Source organism: Ornithodoros turicata, chromosome 4 (genome assembly GCF_037126465.1).
Source record: "Ornithodoros turicata isolate Travis chromosome 4, ASM3712646v1, whole genome shotgun sequence".
NCBI classification, from domain to species: domain Eukaryota; kingdom Metazoa; phylum Arthropoda; class Arachnida; order Ixodida; family Argasidae; genus Ornithodoros; species Ornithodoros turicata.
The window spans coordinates 53,561,585-53,577,146 of record NC_088204.1 but is presented as its reverse complement, the minus strand read 5'-3'; the positions used below and the strand labels follow the sequence as shown (position 1 = coordinate 53,577,146).

The 15,562-nt window shown below is 45.8% G+C and overlaps 1 protein-coding gene and 1 long non-coding RNA gene across 5 annotated transcripts in view; one reads left to right on the top strand and one right to left on the bottom strand.

Moving 5' to 3' along the window:
* The window catches only part of LOC135393181 (uncharacterized), a 294,635-nt gene that overhangs the window by 52,179 nt on the left and 226,894 nt on the right, over positions 1-15,562 (bottom strand). The window lies entirely within an intron of this gene.
* The window catches only part of LOC135391548 (MIF4G domain-containing protein-like), a 50,817-nt gene that overhangs the window by 23,590 nt on the left and 11,665 nt on the right, over positions 1-15,562 (top strand). For all 4 annotated transcript variants that reach the window (XM_064621849.1, XM_064621850.1, XM_064621847.1 and 1 more), the window contains exon 6: positions 15,361-15,538. In XM_064621849.1, coding sequence (XP_064477919.1) covers positions 15,361-15,538 — 178 coding nt within the window. The remainder of the gene's footprint in view (positions 1-15,360; positions 15,539-15,562) is intronic.

Here is a 15,562-nt window from a genome sequence, read left to right as displayed (position 1 = left end):
GCCGCGGCCCACCTGGACCACCTTGATGACTTAGAAAACGCCGTGATCTCCGCAACTGTGTATAAACAGGCGCCATTAACGATGTATTTTGAATGAACGGCATACATGACTCATGTTTCTTACACTGCTGGCCTTTTGGATCAAATTTTTTGTCCATTCCATTTATAGCGAACTTCGGATATAATGAACGGGTTGCGCACGACCGTCGAGTTCGTTATAACCGAGATTTACTGTATTCGAAATTTCGAATACGAATCGAATATTTGCGATATTCGATTCGTATTCGTATTCGTAAATTTGATATCTGAAGTTATCGAATATTCATAAAAGTTTGAATATTCAATTTTTTTCGAATATCATAGCAGCTTATTACAAAGCTGTTGCGGGCTGCGCACTGGAATTTGTACGTTGCGGCGATGAACATGCATAGTAGAACAGCTGCAAAGCGACGCACGGAGCTTCCGAGGTACGCTCGTTTGCGAATGCGTCGCTATACGTTCGGTAACCAAAACCGAAACTAGTACGCAGTTGTGTGCAGCCGCCATTCTGAAGTCCGCACCAGCGATACCCGAGACCGCGGTACGTTTCATACATCGTCAGCACAGTCGCGGCTTTAGTGGATTGCTAACGAACTCTGGACATTTGTATGAGGCCTACAGTTCGGTGAAATTACGGTTAAATATTGAAATTTTGTTGACGTTGAGCTGAACACCGCCGTTCACTGTCCCATTGCGTGCACAGCCGAAACCTGTGTCTCGAATGCGTTTTTTCGGTTTCGATTTGTGGTTGTGAGCGATATATGATAGAATCATGGTCGTGTGCAATGACGGTGATAATTGAGGAGTGGGGCGTGTTGATATTTCGACATAGTTTCTCCAACCCCGGCACTCTGCCACCGTATGAAAGTGCCAACTAGGACGACAATAATGCTGCAGTCATTTGAAACTGCACTAACTGTTGTTACAGATGATAGCAAGACACATATATAGCCTTAATCCCGACCTGCATGGAGCAACTTTGCTCGCGACGCCGTCGGCACGACAAAGTTTGAGGCCCGCGTGCAGATTTTTGCCGAGCGTTGAACACGAACGACGCGGAAACAATAACGCGTGATACAGCCATACAACATCATTGAGAATCACAGTTTTACTGCGCTATAATGCATGAGGCCGTTGCAAACTATGCATTACCGTCAGAAACGATGCTCTCAAGTCATGCATTAGAGCAGTGAAACTGTGCAGTTCCTCACTTTCATGACAAATGCGGAAGGCATTGTCAATGCAACTGTCCACTTCCCACCTTCATTTTCCTTCTGAGAGGTGCACGTCACTAAACCGTCCCACATTCTGAAGATGTCCCCTGGTGTTCCCTGTTCATGAAAGATTTTTAAATGAAAGTGTTTTTTACGGTTTTCAGCTTGCCTCATGAGAACAGCACACTGTTTCATTGTAAAAATAATTTTACTGAACATGTACATATAAGCATGTATGCCCTATGCTAAGCCAATACCTTAATACATATTCCTCATTAGCACTTGGGACATTTTTCTAAGGATCAGCAGAACACAACTGTGACGATGCTTGTTTTCGGGGCTTAATTACTAACTTACTAATTGACTCTTAGAAGCCATTATCCTATGACGTGATATTCGATTCGATATTCGAAGGACAATTTTGTAGATACAGTCGAGCCCGTTTATTACGATCTTCGATAGAACGATAACTCCGATATTTCGATCGAATTGTTGGTTCCTGTCAGCTCTCCCATTGAACTACATGTGAACAAAACATCGATATAACGATTGCCGTGAAGGTGCTTGCTCACATATAGTGATCGGAATCCTCCCGGCGGCTGGTAAAACGCGTGAAAATTAGAAAGCAAGATTGCACCATTTCATTGAAAACAAATTAGATTGGCATTTTCAAGAGCCTTCGCCTCCGTGCCCGCTAAAGTGAGAATACAGTGCGTTTACCCGTGCTTGACTGCCAGGGATTAGATGCGTGCATTGCACGGCACGCGACTTCGAAAGGGTGGAAGGAGCTCGCGAGAAATGGAAGAGGTTGCTCCCTCTCCACATCGTTCTCTCGTTTTCAAGCTTTATCTCTTCTTTCGCGGCGTGCTTGCTACGATGGTGTCCGCGGTTCTGAGACGCTTTTTGACGAGGAAAGACGCGTGGCTCGACTGTAAGTTACATGCGCTCTACGGGTTTCGTACTGGTACAAAACCCACGTCTTCGAAAACATGTATGGACCAGTTTCCGCAGGTTACGTCACGAGTCCGGTGTGGGCAAAACAAATTAACAGATAGTCCGAGACAATGAGAATAATGTGACACAGTCTGCCAGAAATTACCATTCGACAACACCTGAATCAATCTGCAATTACATACAGCAATCGGGAGTCACGTTCGTGTGGTTGCCCACACAACAATGGCGTCTTTTGTTTGTAAACGGAAAGAGGCCTGTTGGCAGACAGTTGCGTGTCACCACCCAAACACGCGTCGACGGGTTACCCATGGCGGAGGCACATTCTGATGGACCTCGCAGTCGCGATCGTGAGAATGATGATGACTACGGCATTGGATGACGAGCAATGGATGGGGTCGTCCATCTCAAAAGGTGCGGCGCCTCACACGATATTGGCGGTTATGTTATCAAAAGCTTTCGACGCACAGCTGCGTCAACTTAAAGCTAGATAAAATGCTTCTGTGCTCCCAACAAACACGCACGTTCAGCGGCGTTCTACTTGTGGCGATTTACTTCGTTTACGCGAACCCGAGCGGCAATTTCTCGAAAGCTCGTTTCTAACGATACTCTGATATAACGATCAAATTTCGCGTTCCCGTCAATATCGTTATAAACGGTACTGTAAACTGTATTCGTATTCGATTAATACAGTCGAACCTCGATATAACGAAACCCACGGGGACTGCAATTTCTTTCGTTGTATCGAACATTTCGTTGTACCGAATTGAAGGTCACGGATCGCGACCTTTGCGAGGGCGCGCGCTGTACATAAGCGTCGATAACTCCCGCTATGACGCGGAAACGTTTTTCGTGAAAAATGACAACAACTACAAATACAGCGCCAAAGTGCACCTACGGTATTTTATTCTTGCGTGACATAGGCGGTTATACGCGTCTGCGTCGTGCCTAGAAGACGCGGTGTCGTGCATTGTTCGTACGCCGCTGCAGCCTCCGCAGCTTTCTCCATATCGTGTTGCGATCTCCCGCAAACCTTCTACGTCTATGACAGTGCGTTTTCCGTAAGGCTCTCCGTTGCTACGGCATGTTTGTCCCGGACAGTTCAAAACAAGCGCGAGAAGGAGAAGGAGAAGCCTCGGAAGAAAATCCCTAACCTTCCAATGACTCAGACTTCCTTTTGTAGGCACCAGATTCCTCCCGACCCTAATCGCGCGTGCCATCTTTCGCCGCGGGAACAGGACGCTGCTTGCGCCCTTTGTTTTCATGACCTTAAAGTCGGCTTTGGGGTCATAAACCTTATCTTGTTATTTCGCTGTATCGAGGAGGCGGCTGAGAAGTGTTTCGTTGTAGCGGGAGTTAAAATACATTGATCTCTATGGCCCTCTGCCGGGGAATCCAAATTATTTCGCTCTATCGCGAATTTCGTTATATCGCGTTTTGTTGTAACGAGGTTTGACTGTATTCGAAAATTTCAGTATTCGTGCACCTCTAGTTTTTATTCATAAAAAAAGTGTATTATTTCGAACGTGCAAGCAGTTCACATTGTATATTTCGACCGATGTCTCCGCAAACCAGGCACTCGTGTCGCCCGAGCTGCACTGCACATAGCAGCAGAAAAGTTCACCCTAAGCCAGAGGTGCTAGACTCGTCGTATCTTGAAACACTAAGGAAGTTCAAGAGACGGGAGGGAGGGCAACCATTGGATGCTTTCTGTGGCCCACGTGAGCGCACCTGACTGTCAATCAAAGCTCAGGTCAAGGTTACCGAAACGAGGGCACTTTGAAATATTTTTATAACAGGGTGATTCCATTTGAACTTGGGCAAGGTGGTCGGGGCACCATCAGCGATTTTTGCTGAAAAAATATATGTGATCCCCTTTGCCAGGCTGAGCATCGAACAACAAGTATTTTTTCTGTGGCCTCTATGGTTCCAGAGGAAGAAATTCGGAAATAAATTGGTAGCTTCAACGCAATTTCGGACGTTGCGATTTTTACATCCAATATCTTCCCAATGAACGCCGTCAGGGCTACGATATTTTTTTCTCGCATTGTCAACCCTCCTGGCTTCTACCCCGTGTGTTGAGTTTTGGCGACTATTCTGACATTTTGCAGGTAAAAATGTGCAAAGTTGGCTTAAACGGCGAAAATTACTCGTATTCTCGCACTTATTTCTGGCCTTCTGTACATGATAAGGGAAAGAGAAAGGTATCGGCGTGTCGGGCAGTCTTAGCTCTACAATTTGCTACTAAATGTACGTGTCTAGGCCAGGTTGCTGAGACGCACGGAGGCTTCTTCCTCGTGTAACATGTGAAAAAAGGCATTTTTCGAGCGCGCTCTTCTCGAAAACCCTACCCCGAATTTTCTTGAAATTCTGCAGGCAGATGCGCCCGTACATGATGTCATAGTCCACAAAAACTTCTGGGTTCTTTACTAAGAGAGAGAAAGTTACAGCCCGCCGAAGTTTCTGTGTCGGTGTGTGCGGCGTGTCAATGCAATGAAAGCACCGTGGGAACTCCTCTGGTCAGCATTCCTGCTTCTTTTTGTGACAACCATATACAGTAGACTTCCGTTAATACGACTTCCGATAATTCGATTTTCCGCTTAATTCGATCGAATTCGAAGGTCCCGTCAAATGCCCGTATGCCTCTATTGATAAAAAAGTTCGTTATTTCGAACGTGAAATCAGTGCACATCGTGTAATTCGATCGATGCGTCCGCGAACCAGGCATCCGCGTCGCCCGCACCGCACATACAAGATAAAGTTCGCCCTAAAGTTCAGGTGGCAGATCGGCAGACGACGATTGAACAGTACCGATCAGTTCCGATAACCGCGAGTTTTTGTGCACCGAACGCTATCGTATTTGCGTACGTAAGCGATAGCGTTTGTGGTTCTGCGCACGCGCAAAACATAGAGCTTCGCGCATTGTGCAGAACCACCACGCATCTCTTGCGTACGCAAAGCCAATGGCGTACGATGCACTAAAACTCAATTCATTTGGTGGTGGTGGGTGGTGGTTCGTGCCGTGCGAGGAGGAAACGTCTCTTCCTCGTTTTTGCTTTCCATTTATTGTTCTACGTTTCACCGGGCTTTCGTTCGGAAACTGTTCGTGCAACAAGAGTCCGATACACAACGTGCGCTCGACGAGTTTCGAATTTCGATGACTTCGTGGAAGTGGACGTCGTCGTCGTCAGACGTGTCCTGCCCGGGCAAGATGATGGAAGCGAAACTGAAGACGATGTCGCCGAGCGCATTCAGTGGGTGGGTGCGTGCACGCACGCACACTGCGAGCTTTCCGCGAAATCGTCTACAGTTTCGCTTCCGCCATCTTGCGCGGGCAGGACACGCCTGGCACCGATGTTGTAGCGCGCGCGAGAGCGCTCTACGTGCAATGTGTCGAGATGCGCGTTTCAAGCGTGAGCGACAGCAGAGGAATGCACAAAGGTGACATTGACCTCTACAATTTTTCTGCCTATCCTTTAATTCGACCTTCGGATAATTCGATCAAATTTCACGTTCCCGTCAGGGTCGAATTAACGGAAGTTTACTGTATGCTCCTTGTAGGCAACCATAGGAGACACCCTTCAGTTAGCATAAAGGCAGAGGCGAAGATTTCAGTGTCTCTCGGTAAGAATACGTTGAGGTGTCAGGAGCCGCCTCTGCTAATGAACAAGGAAGCAAGAGGAGTAACAAGATTAGCGCCACCCGTGCTGCAGCCATCCGGCTTTAGATACCAATCCAAGAGTAGTTTCGAGCCATTGGGAGAGAGATGTATTCCTCTTCCTCTGCCTATAGCCAATATCCATCTCGTTTTTGAAAGAAATTTCAACGCCGTTTCGACTCGTCGTTGCGCTGCCGCCTGTTGTAGCGCTATGAGCGAAAAGTTTAGTGCAGACCATATCTACTCTGCCGACTACATGAAGAGGCACCGCCAAAAGATACGTTTTCGCAAAAATTTCCTCAGTGTATCGTCATTGCACGACGTGTTGCTGAGAAACGTTTCAACGCCCGGACTGTATTGTGAAGTGAGCGGGTCGAACTATCTTTGCTATAACTGCTGCGAACACATCAAGAAAAGTTCACCTCTTCCGGAAGACAGCGCACTTGAAGCTCCAGGCAGCTCACTAGATACAAGCGTTACGGATGAGGGTGAGATCGGCGAAAGCCTGAACATTACGCTCAGTTCCAACTTTGAAAACATGTCTTCTCTGAAGCCGCCATCCCACGTGAAGACGTCGTCTCAACTATCCTACGTTAATCGCAAACGCGAAGAAATTTTGGAAGCCTTTAGTGGAAGCCTACAAAGGAAATTGTCAGCCGCGTATGGTGGACCATCGTCGAAAGGACAACCCGAAGAATGTGACCTATGTCCACAGTGGATAGCGCACATTCACCTAGCGTTGTGGTCGACGGCTTCCTATCAAGAAAGATGCCGGTTGCTGACTCTGTTGCCAGCAAGTCTGACGAAGAGAGATATTATTGACATGATTCCTGAGGCGACAAAACATCTCGTTGACCAGGCTAGGAAATTGCGTTCAGAGGCAGGCGTTTACACCCAGCCAGACCCATACACCGGACACGGATTTAGAGAAGACGACGTCGCCCTTGCGGTTGGCTACTACACAAACGCCGACTTGGGTTGTTCAGTGCAGAGCCCTGACAAACGTGATGTTGTGTCGGTTCAGAATGGGGGGCAAAAGCTATACCGCGTATAACGGTACATGGCACGGACAATACGGAAACGTACAAGGCCTTCCATGACGCTGATCCAAACGCGACTGTTGGACCTTCAAAGTTCTATTCACTGTGTCTGAAGTGGGTCAAGTGCAGCATACAGAGAAGATTGCCTATGTTGTTACTGCGCAAACTTCATCGTTGTGCCTGACAGCAATCAACAATATATCTGGCAAGCGCTTCACTGAATGTTCTGTGAAAGAACTTTTCCTTTGCAGCTCACCATCCACAAGATGCCTCCACCATGACTGCGAAGAGTGTCCGGAAAGAATGAACTGACACTGTGCGATCTGTCGATAGACGAGGACGATGAGGTAGCGCTGACGACGTGGGAGAAAGGCGACCTCGTCAGGAAGGACCTTAGCACTCCTGCTTTACTGAGGGAAGTGACTGACATTATCTTGCGGTACATACCCCACGAGCACATTCGTGGAATTCAAGAACCGCGATAGCTGATGTGAAATTGCACTTAGCTAAGCGCTCGGTCGTCCTCCTGTTTGATTTCGCAGAGAACTGAACTGTAGTCACCCTGCGAGCTGTCCAGGGCTGCCACTGGAGGAGTCAGCAGGTACAGTGGACTCTCATTAATTCGAACTCGAGGGGGCCAGGTTATTTGTTCGAATAAACCGGAGTTCGAACTAACGGGAGAAGCTCTCTTGGAAGGGGGCTTGGACGCAGGGAGCGCATGCAGATGTGTCGCGACGCACTTCGAGCCGCATTTTACGTTCGTGGTACCGGTGTCACTTCAAGACGCATTTATATTGGCGTAATTCAAATCGTTACTGCTGGCGAACTCTACCGCTACCGTCGTTACGTTCCCGTTACCACGGTCCCTTGATAGCTTCCTGATCACGCAACCTCTCCGTAACTCTATGGGGAAGCTTTGCCCAGGGACCGAAGCGCCTACGGGGTGGCGCTGCCATCGGAACGCGAGAGAGAGACGCCTGCGTCTCCCATTGCAGTACATATGTTTCGGCTGTTGTCGCGTTATAACCGTGTGCCAGCAGCATGCCAGATACATGCTGTGTTACCAAATGTAGCTCTGGGTATTCGGATGAGGGGGAGGGGGGGCAAGGTATACATGTTCGCGTTTCCTGCGAATTCTGACAAGCGTGAGAAGTGGAAACGTGCCATCCATCGCATTGATGGTGTGCAGTTCAGTTTTGACTCTCCACACACACGTGTCTGCGAGAAGCACTTTGATCACAGCGATGTCGTCCCACTGTGTCCCACTGTTTTGAAGAAGAGGAAGAAGAAGATTCTTGCGCTTGTCGAGTGTAGTGCAGCCATTCTGCATTAAAGCTTCTCGTTATCGTTCCCGAGCCATTTCCCTTCATTTTTGGTGCCGAAACCCGGGAAGCGTAGCCTCACTCATTGACGGAAGGACTCCAGGATCGGGAAAATGGTATACACTAGCGGTTGTTACACACGGTTGTTATACACTAGTAATGGTTCCGGTTGTTTTCAGCCAGAACGAGAGCAGCGCATGCGCTGTGCATTCTCATGCAAATGGTGGATTGCGTTGTTCTTGCTGGTCTCCTTTGGGATCTTAGCGTTGGTTCACTACGGCGCGTCGATATCAAGCTTTGTGGCGAATGTCGTATGGGTGGAAGTATTCAGAATCAAAAATATATTTTCTGATTTTTTATTTATATTCGGCTCGCTCTACGTATCGCTGGTGGTGATCTGCACTCGATAATTCCAAGTTATTTGTGAGGTATACCGAAAAAGGCCCCTTTCTGCTAGTATGTGAGATGGCGGACATGTTTTTCATGTATTTAGTAATGATCAGTACTGAGAAATCTTAAACCAGTCCCCCGGAGCCTACCTACTTCGAATTTGGAGCCTCAGTGTCTATGTTAGAGGCTCCACAGAGAAAACTAGTAATGATCAGGGTCATATGACCCACTGACGTCAATGATTCGCGAATGAATCTTTCGAACGAGTCCCTAATGTTCACTGATTTGAACGAACACATCAGATATTTGGGTCACGCCCTAAGCTTCACCTGGCTAACTACTGCGCATGCGTTCAACATTGCTTTACAGTGGTGAACATAGACAGCGACACCTTCGACTGGAGAAACGAGAAACTGTGAAGCGAACACAGCGAAATCTGACAAAACGGGGACGTCTAAGTGAACTGGTGAACGAGTACGATCGACGATAGTGAATGAGTTCATTCAGTTTGTGTCTGGGATTCGTTCATTCCGAACTGTTCATTCGCGAACGACACATCACTAGCAGTAGCCCTATCATTCGTGTCAGTGGTTGGCGGACAACATGCTATGCAGTGAAGTTCTGTCCTGAGAGCGTAGGGTTCACTCAAGATGTGCTTCATGTCACAGATAGTGATCTCATTATGCACAAGGCTGTTGTGTTCTCCCCATATGACACTGTACCTCCCATGGCTGCAGGTTCCATGACGTCCTCTTGTTTTCACGTGGTTTCCTTGCTGTACAAACATGTTCGTCTCGTCCTGCGTTGGTCCCTAAAACTCATGGCAATGTTAACATCAAAAATGAGGTTTTCCATTGTGACACGAAGGAGGACAACAGCTTTCCTTCTGACCTAGAGCTGCAGCCCATATATGAAATGTATACAACAGAGACATGAGCACTGCTTGTGCAGGGCGTTCGAAAGCATCTGTGCTCTTCTATGCAGCGAAGCAGCACCTCGAAATCGGCACTTGCAAGTGCATGGACCCGGGGTTTTTCGGACATGGGACTTTTTCGTTGCTTTTACGATAAAGTGGTTGTGTCGTCGCAGTGCGGACACTTGTCTGTTTACATGTGCTCTAATTTACATGGTCATTTTGAGAAAGAAGCGAGCACAGAAAAAGGAAATACGAAGCAAATAGTTGTATAACCGAAGCGTTGTTGTGTTCACTGATGCGGATACAACGGGTGTTTCATGTAACGTGTCACGAAAAGACATTTAAAATTCTACGTCGCGGTGTCACTGGTGTTTGTCATTGACAAACTTTTGGCGTGACTTGTGCGCACGTGATCGATTTTTAGTTGCGAGAAATTTTCTGAATAGAATTCTGAAATGTGCCAAGTCAGTGCAGCATTTAAAAAAACTTTTGCTTGTTTGTTGTTGTCTTTCTCTTTCTTCATCTTTTTTCTTGTCCGAAACAGAAAGGGCATTTAGTTTTTTCAACTAGGGTAATTTCAAAACAAAACACATTATGCTACTACAATGAAAATAGCTGGGGAAAATTTTCTTTGATGCGTAAATTCTCGACCGCGTTAATTTACTCCGTCACGTAATGTAGAACACTGTGGAAAGAAACGATGAGTCTCCCCTTCAGTTCCCTGTTCCATGCTTCTGCTGATAGCGGCAGCATGGTTGAAAGGACACAGCTATCTGAAACAACAGTGAGGAGAAAACAGGAAAAGGCGTGTCACCCGGCGTTTCGTTTTTTCAGCTTTTTCTTGTTTTCGTTTTCGTTTGCGTAACTTAACAGAAGACTGCCCAGCCGGTAGTTGCCATGAATCATGCAACAGTTTTCTGTTTCCTTTTTACCATTACCAAGTAGCGCGGGTGTTTTGTGATGCTGTAGGATAAGTCCTCAAGTGATGCTCTTTCAGTACGTATTCAGTTTGGAAGAAATATTGATTCGATTCAAAATTGAACATATAATTTCTTATTCGATTCGGAACGCATTATTATGCGCCTCGAGATCTGAAATATTCTAATGTTCGTACAGCACAAATATATTTGACAATGTACGATTTCACCTTAAAGCCTTCAAGGATGTATTGCTCTGCATTTCACTCTTCACGGGAGCAGACGGAAGCAGTACACTTTCTAGTTCTTCATTCTATCACGCTCGTGCCAGTGGGTGGGTCGCTCACAGAGTGGTTTTGATCAGCACTGACGGGGATCCACATTCAGTTGCCGGCAAAGGGAAACATTTTTCTTGAACTTGGAAAGTTCAAAACTCCTCCCCGTGCGACGTCATCTATTGAACTTAGTTCTGCTTTAATGAGTCTAGCACCCCAGGTTCGCACTATTGTCCTGGACAGAGTTCGAGGTAACTCGTTACTGTAACTAAGTTCCTTTTTTTAGTAACTTGTAACTTAACTCGTTCCTTTTTCAGGGACCTTTGCCAAAGTAACTTAAGTTAAGGGCTTAACGAAGGGCTTAATTGTTATGATTCGAGCCTATTGTAATAATCGCAGTTTCATTGTGATAAGTGTTATAATAATAACGAATACAGTTCTATATGCCATTTGACAACAGGGCTGCTTGTCCGTCGCGTAGCGAAAAGATTACAACGAAACAGCTGTTGTACGAAATGCAGCATGCGTTCATTGTACACGCACGCATTGCTTACAAGGGGCAAAAATAAGATGCTACGATTTTTCGTTCTGTCCACAACAGTTGTTTCGATCTAAAGCCAATATGTTGCTCTGTGGAAACCGTTCAAGAATGTCAGAAATACAAGCAAAGAGATACTCAAGAGCCAAGCTCTGAACAACAGCTTTGTAGCGTTATCCTGTGATTCTCTCTTACAGTGAGACATGAGGTACAACAACCGAAAAAATGTGAACGTGTGCGCATTCTCGTCGTTCTTAGACGATACGCAGGGCAATCACCCTGCAAACGACACAAAGAGGAATTCCCCGCGATCAGAGCCGTAGCGAGGCAAGTTTGCGGCCAGGGCAGGGTAAATCTGAAGCGCCCCACCCCCCTTCTCCAACTGCTGTCAGAAGCCCTGTAAGCAATGAAATGAAAACGTTTATTTGCACTGCCGAGATCGTAAATTCAAATTTCCTTCGTTCCCACTTCATCCTCTCAAAACCAACCTGCCAGGGCCTGCCATTAGGTTCCCCCAAGGGTGCTAAGGGCGGCTACCCCTCTCGCACACCCGTCGCTATGGCTCTGCCCACGATCCCCAACCTGACTATGACTACTCTACGTTACATTCACAGACAACACACAGGGGCGAAAAGACGCATCTTGTCGCGTTCTGCAATACACAAGGTCAACCAGGGACCTGAAGAAAACTCCAGATAGTGTTTTCCGGGGTTCAACCACCGGTGAAATTTGCACTGTTCTTACCATGCTGTGCTAATGTATATGAGAATGAGATGAAAATAAATGAAAATTTAGCCTATAGTTCGAGTCCTAGTCTGTACGAAACTGATTACTGATTCTTGTACAAAATTCATTACTTATTCTAGGCACAACCCGGTTATGCTCGTATTTGCTTTTCGTATTAGAAACCGATTTGACTGACCAGTAGAAATGAAGCAAGCGCCTTCTCAGGTACACGTAAATTTTGCAACTTCAGCATTCATCTTTAATAATGAAATGTTATCTCCCTGAAATTTATTATGACAACCATCTAAGTGGCTAGACCCAGGAACATTATCGGGTTGGTTGCATCTACACAAACTATGCGCGGATTAACTTAGAGGGTGCGGACATCGAATAGAGACCTTTTACGAACACGATGCAAACACAAGATAGGAATAAGAACAGTTATATGGTAACCAGGACATGTGCGAGCAACATGCCCTGGTTACCACTCCAAAATATAAGCCGGAAAAATGGATGCAGTAGGCAGTCTTCTTAGTGTGAACCTTTGCCGTAATCTGCTGTTACGTATTTAATTCATCTTAATTCCAGTAAATATGCTGATAATACTGACAAGCTAATCCAACTTTTCTTTATCGAAACCAAAAAGGGCACGGCAGATTTTGTGGAGAGCGAAATGCACAAAGCGCATTGTTTGCTATGTGGATTAAGGTTAGGAACTTTCAGTTCGCGAGTTTACGTGCTTTTGTATCTACCATTCGCATTTGTCTAAAAAAAATATATAATAATAATACTAATACTACTACTACTAATAATAATAAACACGAGGAAGATAAATACGGTTGAAAAGGAAAAAAAGTTCGCAGACGGTCGGTTACAGTGACTGATGGCAAGTTCCTGAGTTCAATTCAATGAAATGAATACACTATATTAAAAAAAAAGAATGAAGAAAATGAACGGCATAATTCACAGAAAGTTCATGACAGAAAATGAAAAAAAAAAAAGAAGACAACGAAAAGTGCAGAAACAGCTGTAGCAGAAAACGTCTTCTTTCAGTATTTGCCTGCGGCATCTCTTGGGGAAGACTGGGACTTACAAACTATGGTTACCAACTTACATGGTAAATCTCGCTTGCCACAGCCCATCGGTTTTGGTTTCGCTGGGCAGTGAGTGGGTAGCTTTTAGGCATTTGGGCTCCATTGATACACTTCGATTACGGTGAAACTTTCAGGATTTGTTCTGTGCATAAGTGTCTCTTTTCAGTGCAGATTTTGCTTTCAAACAAGCACCAGAACAATCCTGAAATGACAAGTTGATAAATCCAATTTTTCAGGTTTTCTTAGGAGTGTTTATAAATTACCTACGTCAAATATCAATAATACGGGGCTGTGGCACACTTTGTGTATCCCAGGACACAACGCTGCAAAGAACTACATAGTGCTATTTTATTTTTTCTTTGTGTAAAACCTTTGCAAAGATGAGCAAAAAATGAGAATATGGTCATGTTCCTCGCTTTATAGTAGAACAGCTGAGCGATGTATAAACAAAAGGGCGCTGTAGCACATTTGTATAGAAAAAATGCTTTCCTACGACACCAATACTTCCAACGTCAGATAAATAGGAGCGGCGCAATCTCTTGGCAAACATGGCAGTTTTCACAAGAGGAGTGGAACCAAAGCCTTAAGCTGTACTACCGCTTAGGATGTAGTTTTTTTCACGTCCCCACTAGGTACGCATTAACAAGGTTTCACTGTGGTACAGTCGAGGCTTCAAGCTCCAGTGGCAGATTGGCAGATGGAGACTGAACAGTACCGATCTGTACTGATAACTGCGAGTTTTAATGCATCGTACACTATTGTCTTTGCATACGTAAGCAATAGCATTGGTGGTTCTGTGGTGCACGGGCAAAACAGAGCTTCATGCATTGAGCAGAACCATCATGGTATCCCTTACATATGCAAAGGCGATAGCATATGATACACTAAACTCAATCCATTTGGTGGCGGTTTGGTGGAGGAGGAAACGTCTCCTTTTCTCGTTTTTCTTTCTACGTTTTTTTTTTTGTTTCACGTTGTACTAGTCTTTCGTTCGGAATCTGTCGGTGCAGCAACAATATATAACGTGCACTTGGCGAGGCTCGATGACTTCGTGGAAGTGGACAACATCGTTGTTGGACGTGTCCTGTCCACGCAAGATGGCGGATGCGAAAGTGAAGACTATTTTACAGAGAGCATGCTGTGTGTGTGTGTGAGTGCACGTGTGCCCTCTATGTGGCATGTTTTAGATGCGCGTTTCAAGCACGAGTGACTGCAGATGAATGTACAAAGTGACATTGGCCTGGTTTCCGCCTGTTCTTAAGTCGACCTTCGGATAATTCTATCAGGTTTCGCGTTCCCGTCAGGTTCGAATTAACGGATGTCTACGGTATCTGCAAAAAGGTACTTCCCATATCGAATATCACTTCTTAAGATAAAGGCATCTAAGAGTAACAATTAAGCCTGGAAACTAGCATGGTCACAAGTGTGTTCTGCTGATCCTTGGAAAAATGCCCCAGGACACACACTTTGCAAGTGCTAATAAGGAATATGTATTAATGTAATGGCTTAGCATAAGGCATAGATGCCTATAGTTAAATAATATTTACGCATGAAACAATGTGCTGTTCTCTTGAGGCAAGCTGAAAACTGTGCGGTCTCCCCACTGGTCCCCACTTCTGTCGTCTCCATACTGCACCATCTAATGCGGATGGAGGTAGCCCTCTTCGGTGCCTCAAGGTCATGCGCTTGTGCATAAGCCGTTGTGAGAAAAAGCTCGATACGATGCCGAATAACTATGCACAATACCAGTTATTCATCGCCGCTTTCTTTGGCGCTATCTACCCACAGGTCATTGTTTTCCGTTCCGTTCAAAGTGTTAGACAAACCATACATATTAAAAGTGTACACGACAGCGTTGTCAGGCACATCGCACTAAGTGTCCAAAATCTCATGCGGTGGCACAATTCTTGATCTCTCCCTGTTGCTTCAGCCATCATTAACATTTACTTCCGATACTTGAAGCCATCTTGCTAAATTGTTGCCGCGTTCAGTGGCCAAACGAAGCAGTGATGACGCCATGACAGTCAGTCCCCATTTGCATCGCCTCACCCTGACTGGCGCTGACAACCACAACACGTGGCACCGGTCGCGATGTGCTATTAGTCCCCCTGACTTTGGACACGACAAGACGACCCTCGAATTTGGAACACTTGTTTTTGGAAAAAAAGATCTACTTAGATTCGGGAAAATATGGTATCTGTACGAACTCTGTGCCAGCACAATCAAGCACATTGTTGGCACACTGTTGTTTATGGCTAAATGTGATCCGTATGTTGTGCAGAAAGAACGTGGAGAGACATTTGTGGTAAGCCTGGTGCATGCATGCCGGGAATGGTTCAACGAACGAGATGCACTCTTACGTGGTGAAACTGCAACATCCATCCCTCGACGCTGGACAGCCTACGTCACCTTCCTTGCCGAACTTTTCTTGGGGTTACGGAAGCGATTGCCTCCCTCAGGTGAGTGCTTAAGTGAAAGAGCCC